Below are 17328 nucleotides of genomic sequence, written 5' to 3'. Positions count from 1 at the left end.
CATGAAGGCTAATTCTTTCCTCATCAAGGCTAATTAACCTAGAAGAAATGTTATCCTAACATGATGTTACTGCTCCAGGGAGACGAGTGGCTTGTTTAGAGTGAAGTCTGATGCCTCTTTGTGTCTTTAATGTCTTTAGCAAAGCTCCCCCGCTGTTGTACATTGTTCCAGTGCCTTTGACTTCAGGGGAGCTCTTGCAGTCTGCATCCAGAGAGGATCTGTCCTTCTGCAAACCAGCTCTCCCTCAGCAGACTAATGATAATTATCCAACAATAACCAGTACTTCAGCAAAGGCTCAGATCTCCTGCTCACACGCAAACAGGAGACAAAGCCAGTTTCCATCCTATAGATCTTACCATGTAATAATATCCTCTGTTCTCATCTAAACCAAAGCATCTGGGAAGACGTATGCGCCCCCTTAACCGCAGGCAATGAGAGCACAGCCACTGAAACCCCACTGCAGTAAATCAGGTCCCTCTTTCAGCATCTCCGAGGAGGATCTCACTCACCCACAGCCAGTGAGCACTGTTGTGATAGCAGCCACCACAATCCCAGCTCCATACTCCCACTCCTCCCTCCCCCAGCCCACAGATCCAACATGGAGAAGTGACAGACCGATTTCTTTTTTCGCTTCCCCTCCCTCCTTACTTGGTCGCTAGGATCATCTTTTTCCTCGCTGTCTGCTCTTTCTGTTCCATGTGCTGTCTGGCAATGTGCTCTCCTACTGCCTTGGCAGGGAACTCTGTTTCACAGGTGTAGCCGAAATCTCTGGCCAAATGTAGCGCTTCCCCTGCGGTCAAACAAAATGGGTGAGTCATTTCTTAGGGTTATTGTTACCATCATCATCATCATTATATTGTTGTTATTATTACTAGAGAGTTAATTACACTCTTAAAAAAAAACCCAAATACTAGCAAATCATTTCTGTAGACAGTCATTCTCAAGTCAGTTACATTTCAGCCCATTTGGCCTGTTGATGTTTAGCCATCAGCTGGTGCCAGGCATAAAATAGGAAGGACATTCCTCTCATCAGATGGAAGGATGTCCCTCTCAGGAGAAAATACTGGCCAAGACACTTGGGCCTGTCTTGCCACCAGTGAGTATTGGGCAGCTGCCCAATTTTGTAAGCCCTGTTCATCATCAATATTCAAGGTATGGAAAAGAGCAGAAAGTAGGAATAAACAACTTTGAAGAACTGAGTCAGCCTTTGGTGCCTCAGTGTCTGTGTCTAATGGAAGAAAAGCCCTCTACCCCAGGAAAGACCCATGGGGATAACACACATTCCAGAACATTTGCTTAGAGGTTAAGCCAACAGTACAAGTGCCCCCCACCAGAGAAGAGCAGACCCCAAGGGAGAACTCAATAAATAATCTTGTTTCGAGAAGGATTGCAAACAAAACTGACCAGGCAAAACATAAGAGAAATAATGAACACAGTTGCACTGAGCACCTCTTTACCTCACAACAAAGACTGAACACAAGAACCCAACTCTGTGCTGATTGCCAAATGCCTCTGGAAGGACAGGAACCCTCTTCACTAGCTTAGAGAATCCAGAATTTAATTTTAGGGTTTAGTGAACATTCTGACCTGCACATTGTGACTCTGACAACCTCGGTGCGGGATTTATCTGATCAAAAGCAGCTGCCTGGATTATGAACAGCTGTGCCTAAGTTAGTTTTGCCTGGTGGGAAATAGGCATTTCCAGATGACACTTGCTCTCATCTCATTGCAGAAAGAAGAAATAGGTCAGTCACCAGAAGCGTATGTTGAAGCACATCTGCATGAGTGACTAACAGAGATGTGCTCCAGAATAGTTTTGGAGTTCAGGGGTTGCAGGTTTTTCACTTTTCTTTTTTTTTTTTCAGAGCTGTGTGTTTGATTGCCGTCAGGAGAAGTGGCATTGGACTCTGGCTCTTTGAAGTTCAAAAGGCTGGAGCTGTCAAGAGGGATACAGGACATGCAACTCCTCACTTTGAGAATATCTGCAGTGGAATTCATCAGATTAAATGTCAATATTGATGTCTGAGTTTATACTTTCAAGTCAATGGAGACAAAGTAGCACTTGAAGCATGTATCACCCTATACTAGAGTAGAAGGGAAAAGGGAATCAGAGGAATTATGGAAAGTCTAGATTAGAACTCAGAAAATCACCTTCTGCTGAGAGCATCGCCTTAGATGAGCTTATTCAAGGCTTTTCCAAGCCTAGTCTTGAATGTTTCCAGCTATAGAAATTCCACAACTCTTCTCAGTAACATAATAAAATGTTTATTATTAATTTAACTTCATTTAATCATGAAATTAAATCATTAAACCCAGAAGTGCTGATTTCTCCCTATTTACTATGATCTGACAGGAGAAGGTGCAGCTGCAATGAAGGTGGGAAGATGAATCCCATGCTCAGCAAGGCTTGGTAAAGCCAAGGAAGAGGAGAAGTTCCATGGAAACAGTGGTCCTGTGCCAGGGACAGTATGAGGAATAAGAAACTGCATGCACTGACCTCTACTTGAACTCCATTCTTCCTCTTTGGAGATATTATTGTCTCCCCTTCTACCACTGGAGTTTTTAATAGAAAAACACCTTTTAATTCCACAAGAAAATACTTTACTGTGTGTTTATCTGCCCCAGTTTATTCAGGTACTGACAAAATCCATGCACCACTCCCAGGCAATCTGTTTGCTGATACCAGCCAGCTACAACCTCTGCAGCTGTAACCACCTTTACAGCAAAAATGGAAGATTAGAGTCAAAATCCTCTGCTTTCTCTGGATTTTTTTTAAAACATGATTTTTCAGTATTCCTAAAAAGAATGAAGACATTAACAAGCAATCAGTATCTTTGATCTGAAAGGAGAAACAGTTTCCACTTAGTTTGCAGCTTCTAGAAAAGTAAAATAATTTCCAGTGAAATTATCCAGTTTCAGTGATAAGATAACAGAGAATCAGAATGAACAGGCATAGAGCTGACGGATTGTTTTGTATTTCAAACATCTACCCCAGGCTTCTTCATGGGAGAGAAAGGGTACAAATTAAGCCATAGATTTTATATTTCTGTAGAGTAGTTTCAAAATATCTATTTCAGATATGCTTTCATTCTTCCTTAAATAAAGACCTACAGAGTAAATCTATTTCAGAAGAGCACCAGGGTTTTCTTTTCAACAGAATTCTGTTAAAATACTTTGTAGGTTTATCTTCATTCCAGCATGGAAGGAAAATAAAAGTCAAACCCTTTGAAGCTGTCATCAGGTGGAATTGCAATTCTCCAGACAGCTCCGTCATGGTCTCAGTCAGTCCCAGTAACAATACAAGGAATGTAGACAGCAAAAAATTTAAACATTTAGCCATTGGAAAAGTGTTGGTTTCTTCAAGAGAGCAGAGCTTTTTGTGTTGAAATGTTGGCATTCATTTAACATGATCAAAAATTAAGTGGCTGAAATGTGAATGTTTCCACTTACTGTTAGAAAAAAAGGGAATGAAAATGTGAATTGTCATTCAAATTTATAAAGATGGTTTATATTATTTGCTAGAGCTGAGAAAATTATACTAAACTGTTCTGATAATCTGAAAAAACGATTCAAAGGTATAAAACCTGTCTGGAGCTGGGGTTGTGACTGTGGTATAAAACCATTTGAGCAAAAAGAAACAAAATTACTTATCTCTTCATGGATATAGACTGGTAAAAGTGTAGATACAAATGTAATTACTGTTTTTAATGAAGTAATAATTAAAGTAATATAAATTAAAATTGAAAATATTTTTTGCTGGAAATGGAAAGCTCACATATACTAAAAATGCATGCTAGAGCTATGCATATTTATTCATATAAGCATGCATATGCTATAAGGAGCAGGCATCCTGAATTCTAAGTACAAATTCTAAATTAAAAAAAAAAATTACAATTTGGACTTGAGAACACTCTGCAGAGCATTATTTCTCCTTTCTCATTGCTGAGCAAAGATGTAATTTTAAATCAGGACCAAATGATGATTTGATATTTAGAAGTGTACTGTGATATACTTTTTTTTGTGAATAGATATCCCTTTGATCACTGTACAGTAGGATTAAGTCTGCTTGGTGGGGGAATGTAGTTTATACAAAATGTCATACAACATGTTCTTTCTTTTTCTACAGCATAAATTCAGACAAATATTTACTTTGGGAGAAAATGTGTAAATGTTGGAAATGTGGATGAACTGACCTTTTTTGTTTTACCTTAGATTTCCCGTCTTCTGCCTAGTTGTTATTTAGCTCATGATAAAGGTAGAAACAACTAAAACCCCTTACTATTATAGTTACTTGCCTTGTTTCAATCTAAATTCACCCTAAAATCCTAATCCTAAAAACCTAAAATCCAATTTCCCCATGTGGAAATTTGGATGAACCAACACTTTTTCTTTCACCTTAGATTTCCCATCTTCTGCCTAATTGTTATTTACCTCATGGTAGGAATCACAATAAAGGTAGGAACAACTAAAACTAAAACTATTATAGTTACTTGTTTTGTTTCAATCTAAATTCAACCTAAAACAAAATTTCCCCGTGTGTGACACCCCTAGGTCTTTCCTCCTGCCGAGATAAAGAGAAATGATGGGAATCTTGGACTCTCCTTAAACCCAGCTCTGCCTCTCCTGCCTCTCCTCTGCAGTTTGACAATTGACCAGAGAGCTTTGCGCGATGGAAAAGGGACAGGTGCTGGAGCAGAATGAGCAGGGACAGCTCTGGAAAGTCTCAGTGGGGAGAGCAGCACCTTGAAAGGTTTCTGTGGGCAGGTGCAAGGAGCAGAGTGAGGGTCCCTCGGGGCCAGCAAGAGTGAGAGCTGCTCCGATGAGGAGTGAAGGCAGGAGCTGTGTCCCCAGGAGAGGGACACTCGGCATCTGAACCTCCCACTCGCCTCGGCTGAGCCTCCTCCGGATGCTCTACCCGGCAGAAATGTTACTCAGGGGGAGGAGGGACAGGCGGGAGGTGGAAGGAAAGTTTATTCTATTTGTGGGGTGAGAAGGGAGGAGGAACAAGTGGAAGGATGTTTAAACAAAGGCTGGTGGGGGAGAAGTGTGATAGTTGAGAGCACGATGAAAAAAGAAACCACTGACCTATTTCTCTCAAGAGTTTTGGTCCCCAAATGATGAATGTCATTAATTCTCTGTCTAGGAAATTTAGTGTCTTAATCAGGTTTGACAGAAAAACAAACTCTAGAATTTTTTATTAGTCTTTCTTTTTCTCTTTTTATTTAATCTGATGATTTAAAAATCATTCATGCACTGCCTTAACCTGCATCTGCAATCACATTTCTGTTTTGTAAGTGACCCATTCAGGCAGAAGGGGACACATCCCCTCTTTTCACAACCTTCCTTGCTCCCACTGGAGAAGATTTTGACTCTTTTGAGCCCGCAGTAAAGCTCAGCCTTGGAATTACTAGTATTTGTCTGAGAAGACTTTATTTTACATCTAATATTAGGAACATAGTAGGAATAATATATAGTAGGAATTCCTAATAATATAGTAGAAATTTTCCTTTTGGATACAACCTTCCTTGCTCCCACTGGAGAAGCTGTTGACTCTTTTGAGCCCGCGGTAAAGCTTAGCCTTGGAAATACTAGTATTTATCTGAGAAGACTTTATTTTACAGCTAATATGTAGGAATTTTCCTTTTGGAGCTCGTAAGAAAAATGACCTTTCCCTCCATCTAGTCCAGGCACTAGAGGGCATCCCTCGCCTGCAGGTTACACAAAGATGTGTCCCCAAACTGCTCAGGAGAGCCCTGCAGCACTGATTTCACCCTCCCTGTCTGCCTTTCCACTCGTTGTGCTGATTTATGTGCATGACAAAGAGAACAGAACTGATCTGTCAAACAATTCTTATTTTGGTCTCTAACAAAGACTCTAAAGATGTGACCTGATCCAGCCAGCAGCGAGCATCCTGCAGCAGAGCAGAACTCCAAAGAGAAAAAACTTTGCAGAAGACAGGAGGCCACAGAATAATTTTCATAAAATCTGGACCTTAATGTGACAGCCCAAAGCCTAGAACTAAATTTCAGTTCCTCCTTGAGCTTAACAGACTCCCCAGAACTCAATGATTTCAGTAGGTTTTAGAGGAAGAGAAGTGTGAGTCATGCCAGAGATTTTTGACTGGGTTTTGGACAATAAACACAATAATGCAACTAATTTTGCCTTATCTTGTATCACATAGATATTCAAGAGGTTGGGCATGCTTTTACCTTAAAGTGATATTAAAACCTCAATATATTGAAGACTGTAGGGACCTTTAGCAATAATAAATTTAGAACCATCTAAAGAAGTCAAGAGTGACACAATCTTGGGTTCTTATGAGAGGTACACAAAGTGTACTTGATATTTTAGAGATTTAATAAAACTAACAAATTACAATTATTATTTGCATTTCTATATTGCTATCACACAGAAAAAGCTCATGTTGCCTTCTCTCTGGATTCTCTAAACCACAGAATAAGCCTGTGTCCTTCCATTTCTGCCTCCTCCAGCAGCAGGAACTGATGAGGTATGGTTTTTCTTGAAGAAATTGTGCTGTAAGTTAGTTCCACCTGGGAGGAATATCTGCATGTCCAAAGTGAGAGCAGCTTGTACCACGACCAAGAATTCAATGAGCACCTCCAAGTTTGACCCAGAATTGGTTACACAGACAGGAAATGAGCTTCACTTGGTTTTCTGTTGGAATGTTAACATGGTGGTGCCATTCCCAAAAATTCCACAGGATAAAATTCACAATTAGCATATCCAGGCAAAAAGATCTCTGCCAGAGTGAGCTCAGGCACATCAGTATTTATCTTTAGGACTCACAGCAAGGCAGTCCAAGAACTGAAGCAACTCCACAGGTTTGATAGCAGGTTTGCTACTGGCTTTGAATAAAGGACAGGGAGGTGGGCACAGCTCCACTCCTGGGAAGAAGGAATCTAACCCTGACTTAGAGGAAAGGTTCTCAGCCATCAGCCCCCAGAACCATGGAATGGTCTGGGTTGGAAGAAACCATAAAGATCAACCAGCTCCACACCCTGCCATGGGCAGGGGCACCTTCCACTATCTCAGGCTGCTCAAAGCCCTGTCCAGCCTGGCCTTGGACATTTCCAGGGATCCAGGGGCAGCCACAGCTTCTCTGGGCAACCTGTGCCAGGGCCTCACCACCCTCACAGCCAAGAATTTCTTCCTGATTTCAGCTTAAAGCCATTGCTCTGTTCACTAATAAAACCCAGCTGTGTTTATTCTGCCCTGACCCAAGATGTCTGAAGGTGGGAACACCCCTTGCTCCTCTAACGTGGTACCTTTTCTAAGACTCTAACTCCATGAGAACTTCCTCTTGCAAACAGGTGTGATATGGACACACCTGTATTTCAGAGCAGCCCCACTGAACTTCCCTGTGCTCAGTGACCCCTGAAAATCTCAGTCTCTTGTCACAGATGTTGAAAATCATCAGTGTTGAGTATTCAATGCTATTTCTGGCTTGAAGAGTCTCCATCCTTTGGGATAATAAAAAACTCACAAAGTCCTGAGCAAGCTCTTCTAATTGACCCTGCTTTGAGCAGGAGGATTGGCCTGGGAGGTCACCAGAGGGGATCTTCCAGCCTCAATCCTTCTGTAATTCTGTAATTCTGTGGTAATATGTGCTGAGACCTCAGCCTACTTGCCTAGATCTCTATGGCCCTTTCAGGCTATGATTGTAGAAGGTATTGACCTTTAGGATGAGCTGAGCTCTCTCAGCATCAAGGAGGAGGATCTGAAACTCCCAGAGCTGCAACTCACAGCCAAACAACAAACTGGGTACTTAGTGGATTCACCCAGAACAGAAGAGATGCAGGTAGAGTTTCTTCCCTTTGCCTGAGGGGTTTGAACCTGCATCTCCCAGCTGAAGGTTTGAAGAACTTGGCAGTATTTGGTGAATGATATTTAAACAACAAATAAAGGCCAAGAAAGTATCTCCTGAGCCTGTCTAGATATTATCTGAAAACAGATTTCATTCATTTATGTGTGTGGGGAAAAGGCTTGTCTAAATATTATGCTTTCTTATGGGAGACAAAAAAAAAATCATCACATTTTTGGACCAGCTCCAGGAAATTCATAAGTTAAAAAAAAAAGAAAAGGAGGATAAACAAACCTACTTATAGAGTTAGTATAAGACATTCATCTCTCTCACAAGAGCACTCAGAACATCGATTTGTAAGCACAAATCAATGCTGAGGAAACTGTAGAACCAAGACACTTGCTGGGAGCCAAGATATCTCAGAGTAAACTTCCATTCTGCAGCTCACTCTTTCTGTGGCTTTAGGCAAGTCAGGTCTCTCTATACACAACACAGATTATGGAATTTAATCCTATGGCTGAAAAGGGTTGCATGCCATGAAACATTTTAATTATGGTTATATAATATTGCAATATTAGAGACTTTACCTTCTACCAGGGAAGTCAGGAGTGTAACATTTGCTGCTTTTCTTCTTCCTGCAGGCAAATTTAGTCCAAGTCTGTCTAATTTTTCTCTCAAGCAGCGTCCTCCGTTCTTGGATTTTGCTCTGTTGTGAGGGAACAGCAGGAAAGAGAGATATTTGTCATTATTCTGCGCCTTTTCCCCATGTTAATATAAGCCTAGAAATTATGCACACTTCATTGACAAATACGTGGGGTAATGCCTGAAGTAGTGACATCCATGGGAAATATTTCAGAGCTGTATTCTTAATTTCCTGCTTGCTCTAGGTGATTCTTTAACATCATCTCTTTGGCAGAGTTAGAGATTTTAATGCCTGTCATGGGGGCATCAGATCTTCAGGCAGTTTCCACCTAGTGGAGCCCAGTGTCCTGATTTGGATATGGCACCTGGGGTTACAGTGACTAAATGTAAATATTGGCAGTGCAAACACTTACACCTGATTTAGCCAAGCCAGGCTGCAAAGACAAATTAGACACAAACATGACCTTCTAGAATTAGATTAAACACATATCCACAATGAGTGAACTTTACTCATCTGGCTTGTCTGGCTATTAAAGGAAGCCAAATAACTTCTAAATGTAGATATCTATGTGGAAACCAGCTCTAACTATCCCTCTATAATTTATGTAGAGACCCGGCTATTTGGAAATGTTATCTGCAAAGCCCAAAATTCACAAGTAAGAAGGCCAGGGCAATAGGAAATGCTGAAGCTAAAATCTCAGCCATCATTGGTTATCTGTGCCCCATTGCCAAACACCTACACCCCATTGTTCTCACAAAATGGGTCCTGGTGTGTCCCAGCTACTTTTCTGTAGTGTTTGAGGCATTTCAGACAAATCCACTTATGCAGCAGATGTAGGTTCAGATTCTTCCTCAGCCTGAGGGAATTTTAACCTGTGTCTTTCAAACAGAGGCAGCAGTCAGCTGACAGCAAATAACTAATGTTAAAATGCTTCAACAATGAATAAAACAGTGGAAAACATGGAACCCCGATATCTCCCATCCCAAATGAATGACCTGTCCATTAATTAGATAAGAGTCTACACCTTCGCTTTTTGTACAAGAAATACATAATTAACCCCAAATGAGACTGAGGGGCCCACAGCCCAGAAAAAGTAATTACTGAGTAGCAAAAATAATTAACTAAATATTTTGAAGTTCATGTTCAAGTTCCTTCAGGCAGAGGAGGAAACCAAACACAGAGTATCACCATTTGGATGTCTGCTTTTATGCATTAAAAAATAACAAAACTTTGGCCACATTGTTTGTCAGAAATATCTTCTGACAAGATTTTTTTCTTTATTCAGAAGAACACTTTATTCCCAAAGCAAGCTATTTGGGAAGATAGGTAACCAGTGACTGCTGACAGGATGCAGAAGCAAGCCTTTAGGGTCTCAGGCAAACAATCAATGAGATTTTGTTTCCCTACATCTTTCCTGGTCAAATACAGAGTGCTTGAGCCTGTTCCCTAGCTGTGAAACCCTCAGTTACAAACTGACCAAATCTCTTCCATTGCTCTCTCTGATCCATAAAACAATTAGCACATCCAAACTGCAGACAGGGAGGAGTCCCTGGCTTTTGCAAACTCCTGAACCATGCCAAGGGTTAATTTGGGACAGAAGATATTTAGTCTGGGTCAAAAACCTGTGGGGATCATTCAAGCATTTTAATAACAGAGGAGAGAAGTGAGCCCCCACATTCAAGTCGATGCCCTTGAATCCATAATAGCTTGCACTGTATTGATGAAATCTGCAGCATGAGTATTTAAATGAGAATTAGCTGAAGGTTTCTCCAGGATGAAACAAACAGAGGGGAAAATTTTGGTGAATGTAGATTTTGGACTCCAATGCCCATAGAGGCAGTTGAATGGGACTCACACCTTGAAAACAATTTATAGTCTATAGTCATTATTCTCCAAGATGTGTCAAGACAGCTCTGGAGTGCCTGCATGTCTCAGGCTGGTTAAAATGACTTTCAGTACAAGCACGAGGATCAGTGTGGCCCTCAGTGCCAGCAGTGAAATAGCCCATGACTTTCCAGCTAGTTTTGATCAAAGGGTGTTCAAGCAGCTGATGCCATCTGAGCTGACACCTCAGGGACACCGTGACTTAGATATGCCTGGCTGAATTACAGTTGCCTCCTGGTTTTCCTCTTGCAGTGTGAGGCACAGTCTGCCCCTTTCCTTCTTTCTGCTCCTGCTCTCTGCAGGTGTCTGCTCTGGTAAGTGAAGGGTCAGAGGCAAAACTTTACCTAAGTATTCACTTCTCCCCTAGTATCTCACAATGAGAAAAGTAAAACCAGCTTATTCTGTATTTTTTGTGCTCAAAAAAACATACAGAGAAGGAAAGAAAAGGCATCCCTACACCTCAATGTTTTATTTTTTTTGTTGAGGGACACCTGTATCTATTGTAAAACGATTTGCTTTGAGATTGTTTCTCAGCAAGAATTTAGATTTCTGGGTCTGGTGAAATTTTCCATACACTGAATTTTCTCTTTTTTGTTTGCTTAAAAGAAGTCAAAGCAATATCTATCCACATCTGATGAGTAACTGAACAGAGGAGGTCAAAAAAAATCAGTTTGATGAAAAAATGTAAACTTGCTAATTTATTGAAAATTCCCCAGTGTTCCCTCCTGATCCGTCTCCTTCTGTTCACCTCAAGTGCGACCACTATCCAAGAAGGAGAAAAGAATAAAGCCTCTCTGTTGAAAATAAGTAAAATTACAGCAATTACTGCATTGTCTGGGAGTTGTTATCCTCACCTTCCACTTACCTTCTCAAAATACCTCCGAGGAGGGAGGCATTGAGGCATTCTGGTGGTGAAAGGCGCCTCTTCACCTCTGCGATGGTCACTTTGTACTTGGAAGTGGAGCTGAGCAGGGACAAGCGACCAGGAACGGAGCAGAACAGGTCAGTGGGGTTGACAACACAGGTGCCACCTTCAAAAAAAAGGAAATATTAAAGTGAAGGAAACCTCCTCTGTTGTGTTTTGGCAAACTCAACCATGAAGAGCAATTCCGTGGTTCTCTTGTGGTTGGTTTTGTTTGGGTTTGGTTTTTCTTAGGGTGTGTGTGGTTTGGCTTTCTTCAATATTATTGTTCTGAGAAAAATGAATGTGTTGGCATTGTAGTGTGGGAACAGTGAATTATTAGATCTCATAAGCTTTACAGTCAGAAAACCTTGTTATGGTTATTGATATCATTTGATTTCATGCTCTGAAAAAAATACCTATTATCACTAAGGTCTCTCCAATCTAGTATAATTTTAAAAATGAGATTGAACCCTCACTCACAATTTTAAAAAAACACAGTTTGTGAAAATATTAGGATGTTGGTTCTAATGAGAAATGTTAAATTTAACTCTCATAGCAGTATCTAGGACTACAAAGATGCAAGAACACCATGGATGTGCAGCGATTTGCAGCAAGAACAGCTTTCCACACCTTTGAACTCATAAATTCCTTCCAAAGCTAGGTCAAATCCTCAGCTGATATTAACGATTGAAATCTATTGAGCTACATCAGTTTATCTCAGGTTAGCTCCACAATTGTTTATTTCTTGAGAGTGGCAATTACTTGGCCAGGGTCTAAAACTGCTGAATGATCACCAAATCTTTCAGTCAAGACTGTGATCAATAACTCCTCAGGCAAAACTGAGCTTTTAACTTAAAGTTAGAATGAGAGAGAGAAAGAGAGAAAACTTTCTCTTCAACCTATCCAAGAGAGTAGAACAAACTCCCAGGGAAAAAAAGCAAATAATCTTAAGGACTAACACATATTTTATCACCAAGCACAAAACATTTTTCTTTGACCTGCCTTCTCCAACCTGACTACAACAAAAAAAATTCTGTGGAAGAAATAAACCTTACTACTGCATACACTATTATTCCCTGGGGGAAAGATGAGGAAAAGAAGAATGAGCTGCATATGACAGTGATACAAAATGTCATAAAATTCAATACACTACTAGAAGGAGTTCAGATGGTTTATATGAGGATGATGATGTCAAGACCTTCTTAGAGCAGAATTAATCTGTGCTCATCACTCATGCTTAAAGGAGGCATACTGTATCTTTTAAAATACCCTGATTATTTTTTTCCTGTGAACATCTTAATCTTTTTTAACTACAAAAGCTCACTTTGTTGCCCTTAAAAATTTTAGCTTCTAACCTAAATTCTATAATGAGAATAGAATAGAATAGAATAGAATAGAATAGAATAGAATAGAATAGAATAGAATAGAATAGAATGACAATTAAAAGGTCCCTTTAGGCAAGATCCTACACCTGTTTCTTTAACAACTTACACATGCAGCCCTCTTAAAATTAAGGTGACTCTGTTCCACTTCTCACTGAGACAGACTGAAGGATGAACCTTCATTAAATGCAGACTATTGCTTGCTTACATAAGGCAAACAGAATTTCTTTCCAAATATTTCAGCTCTTGAAGGTATATTTAAACATTTGTGCTGACAGCAACACCAGAAAAGAACATCTCTTGGTATCAATCCCAGATGGGTGAGATCTTGACTCAGTACAGCAGGGTATTTTATGACTTCTAATTATGTTCCAGGGCAGATATTAGTGTCCACTTCTTAGACAGGATATAGAGACAATTCATGCATCACCAAAATATAGGCACATCAAGGGCACTGATGCACATTTTTACACAGCTCAAAGCTACAATTAATGAGCTCATGTGCTCAAACACAGAAATCTGGCGCCACACGCCTGAAATAATTTTGGGTCTGTGTTGTTTTGGTGTGTTTGGGTTTTCTTTGGTAGATTTTCTTTTTCTTTTTTTTTTTCCCAGAAACCTGTAAATATTTTCAAGCAACATTTTCCAACTTCTGGTCTGTCAGGTACATTTGTGAAGAGCGTTAGCACTGAGTAGATCTGTTTGTTTGGCATCTGCCACACAACGCACATACACACGTGTATATATATATACGTGTCAAGAAAACAGTAGCACTGTCTACATATTTATTTACTTCAATGAGTCTCTAGATTTTATAACGAGTGAGACTGTACTGAAATCAGTGTCATATTAAAGTTCATCTCCTTGCCAGGTTAAGCCAGTATGTGCACCCTTTATGCCAGATAAATAATTGTTCCTTTAATCCAAAAACCTGTTACCCTACAGCTGCTCCTACCCTAACCAGAATTTACTGGAACACTTCTTATTACTATTTAGTAGAAAGTTGCTTACAGTCTGAAATATTTTAAAATATCATGCCCAAGCAACATGATCTAAGCAAGGCAATTCCAGGTGAGCCAGGTATGTGTTAAGAGTAAAAGAATTCAGCAAGTCTAAGTCATTTGCTTTCCAGAAACATGGGGAACAAGTAGCAAATTACAAGAAGGTAAAATCTATTGCATATAATTATTTCACTCTTTTAATTATTCATTGACACAGCAACAGAGAGCAGTGTGGTGCTTTCTAGATGAAGATATATCTTTGTCACAAGGTGTGTGCATTTTTGAAGGCATGAATTTCCTACCAAAAACACCACCTTGGAGAGGAGATGGATGAAGTCCTGGCCCTTGCACCAGGACTTCATCCTGATTTACCAGGATGTTTACCACCTTTCTGTGGTAAACAGAAAAAGGCATAGAGGGCTGCTGGAAAGAGAGGAGAAAGGAGAAGGGTAGCCACACAGGAGGATGAAGGATTAGGTGTCTTGTCAAAGACAAACTTCAGAGTATTCCTGCCTTCCTTCTGATCGTGTGTTAGAGTGATATTGCAAAGCAGCTTAACATGAAGACCACAAGATATGTTTTAAGGTGAACTAAACAGCAGCAGCAACAAGCAGCTTTTTTTTCCTGTCAACACAATGCCACTGTAGGTGCTGCTGGAAAAGTCAATCTTCACTTAATTGTTGACCCAATCTTGTCATAACAGAGTACTTGAGAGGTGGAATGCTAAGATACCAGCAGAAGAAGCAGAAATAATGCCTCAAAAACAGAGTGGAAATAATGCTTTTCGTGAGTCTAGTGATTCAGCCTGGAGATCCCTATTACTCTCAGGAGATTTTGCTGGTTTTGGAAATCTTTGCAGACTGACTTCTGGTGCCAGGACGTGTAAGACCCCCTCAGCTCATCAAATTAAGAGCCCCACATGCAGAAACAACAAAGAAATCTGCCCACAAGTTTCTTTTTGCCACACAAAAGTGTGCCTAAAGAAGGGAAAGCTGGGGCCCTTGCACCCTGACTCTTTATCCATGGCATTCATCCTATAGAAAAGCCAGAAAATGGAAAAGGAGAGCAGGCAGACAGTGAGATAACTGGTGGGAGCATCCAGCTGATTGCCTCCAGTAATTTTGTGCTCTGAGTACCAGGTGAAATGGGCCTGTGAGTGTTAAGAAGACTCTTTTTAGGACAACTGTTTATTCCCATAGGGAAGTGAGTACATGGTCTGATCTGACTTCATCTGTTGCTATAAGATACTACTTTGGAGATGACTGTAAATGGTGATGGTTGTGCTCTTAGAGCCAGAGGTCTGGAAACAGAGGCAGGACAAGATTTAGGCAAAAGGAGTATTATAATTTATATTGCAACTGATAGATTAGGGGGAAAAAAAGAAAGGAGGGAAGATTTCAGGCATCAATCCCTTCTTTAAGGCTTCTCTCTCATCCAACTCTATTCCATTACCTCTTTATTCATGACAGAGTTTTAGTCTCTGATCTGTCATCTTCATTTTGATTTCAATAAATACAATTTATTTTTGCAATAAACACAAGACAATAATGGGTGGGAAAGAGAGATACTTTGTGCAGCTCATCCCATCTAGGTGAGAGACCAAGGGAACAAAACTGCTGTGTACTGAATCCCCAAATCGCCTCAAGAGAACATATATAACCTGATGTAGTTAAAGATGTCCCTGCTCATTGCAAAGAGTTGGGCTAGATGGCCTTTAAAGGTAAAATATTCTGTGATTCTAATTTATGATTATTTTCAAGTGTCCTGAGAAAGGGGAATGATAAAAGACTTAGTTTTTATTAGTTTACTTTGGGGCCCCAATCCTTTTCCTTCTAACTGACTGTCTCATGCTCCACACAGCATCCTCCTTCATGAGATCTGTACTTTTGCTTTGTTTCCCAAGCCTAGAACAAACAAAAGTTAGGCTATGTGGTACTGGAAAAGGTATTCAGAGCAAACATGGGGAGAGCATTTTCCCTCTCTCATTCCTGTCTCCACATCAAATAGCACACGTGGGTACAAAATGCCAGCACAAGTGATGATGGGTTGTGCAGATGACAGCAGGGAGAAGAGAGCCATGCTCTAACCCTCCCATCTTGTCAGCACAATGAAAATCCCAATAACACACGTGGAGAGGGAGCTGGCTCTGTTTTGGTTGCAGGTTCCCTTTGTACAGATGAAGAGAACAATAGGGTGGCTGGAGTGTGGTGGTTTATTCGGATTTGGTTACTCGGGCACCTGCTGAAAAGCAAGCTACCTTACACCATCAGAGTAAAATATTTTTGCATCCTTTCATTAATAAAACCAGCATTCTGAAATATTTTTTATACTTTTCATAAGCAATGTTCTTGCTTTTTCAGGAATGACAGAGACAAATGTCCATCAATGTCACTAGATGGTTTCTACACTTTAAATACATTTTCTTCTGAAATATATGTCTATAATTTTGTGCATCCTTACACTCTGCAAGGCCATCTTTTATTTGTTAATTGTAACAGCCACTATATGATGAGTGTTTCATATTCATTCAATACAACATAGTCCCTCTCTCCAAGACATTCACCTGTAAATGTCATGCACCTATGTAAGGAAACATCATAATACTCTGGTGACAACACTGCAGAAGCGCTGTTTATTTTGTTTTTCAGGATATAAACATTTGTGTACTTGTGTGCATTATTAAGTATAAGCACACCTGAATGTACACAGATTGATCTTATATAAAATATTAATAGCATGCTATGCTTTTTATTAGTCTATTATTTATATTTCAGGTGCTGTTTGTGGGATCCTCCAGTTTATAGTGTATTTTCTGCCCTGTGCTGAAATTCTGGCAAGTTTAGAGTACGTTACGAAATAAAGACATTAGAATCTGTCTCTCCTCAGCTTTTTTCCCTTTTTGTGTAGCAAATGTAAGCAAGCAGTTATCAGTACAGATTTTGTCAGTACTGTTTAATCCCATTTTCAGTTCCAAAAGGTCTTTAAGCAATTTAAAACCTTCTCCAAATTATCCTCACATGACCCAGTCATTAACATCAGCAGCTAAATATTCAAAACTCTAAAACTAATCTACATTTGTCAGGAAAAATAGAAAGTACTGCAATTTTTTTTCCAGTTATTCTTTTAGTTTTATTTAAGTTAACAAACTTTGGGTCATGTTGGTAGCCACATAAAACCAGGTCATGCCACGAAGACAAACAATTCTGAGATGTCCCTCACTACAACGTTCATGCCAAGAAAACAAAGACATGCCTGCATGAACAGCACATCAGGAATTTTTAAATATAAACCAAAAGATTCTGTAAGATTGAGGGTATCACCAGCAGTTTATAAGACCAGCCTCTTACCTACACCACGTTTTTAAGGATATTAAGACCTGTAAGAGTTTTAAGTGTAAGTAAGGTTTAAAAAATAGCTTGGGAGAAGCAAGGTGGAAAATAAAATAATACTAATAAGTGGGTTTGTCACAGGAAACCAGCTTTAAAGATTGTATGAACATGTAAAAATATCTCCAGTCCCCAGGAGTAGCCCTCCATTATCGAAGTGTATCAGCATTGACACAGGAGAACTTCTGTGACTCCTGGGCTGAAGGGTAAGATCCAAACCATACCCAAATTAAAATATATTTGCTACATTCCTGTTTCCCATACACAAGGGGAATGTATCTTCCCAATGCCTCTCCAGGTCATCTC

The 17328-nt window shown here is 40.0% G+C and overlaps 1 protein-coding gene across 1 annotated transcript in view; it reads right to left on the bottom strand.

Moving 5' to 3' along the window:
• The window catches only part of TFAP2D (transcription factor AP-2 delta), a 53877-nt gene that overhangs the window by 25382 nt on the left and 11167 nt on the right, over nucleotides 1-17328 (bottom strand). The window contains exons 4-6 of the mRNA XM_031060252.1: nucleotides 11215-11380; nucleotides 8410-8528; nucleotides 649-790 (exon numbers count right to left, since the gene is read on the bottom strand). Coding sequence (XP_030916112.1) covers nucleotides 649-790; nucleotides 8410-8528; nucleotides 11215-11380 — 427 coding nt within the window. The remainder of the gene's footprint in view (nucleotides 1-648; nucleotides 791-8409; nucleotides 8529-11214; nucleotides 11381-17328) is intronic.

This window comes from Geospiza fortis, unplaced genomic scaffold (assembly GCF_000277835.1).
Source record: "Geospiza fortis unplaced genomic scaffold, GeoFor_1.0 scaffold106, whole genome shotgun sequence".
Lineage (NCBI taxonomy): Eukaryota > Metazoa > Chordata > Aves > Passeriformes > Thraupidae > Geospiza > Geospiza fortis.
The sequence above is the reverse complement of the archived record's forward strand: the minus strand, read 5'-3'. Positions and strand labels throughout refer to the sequence as shown.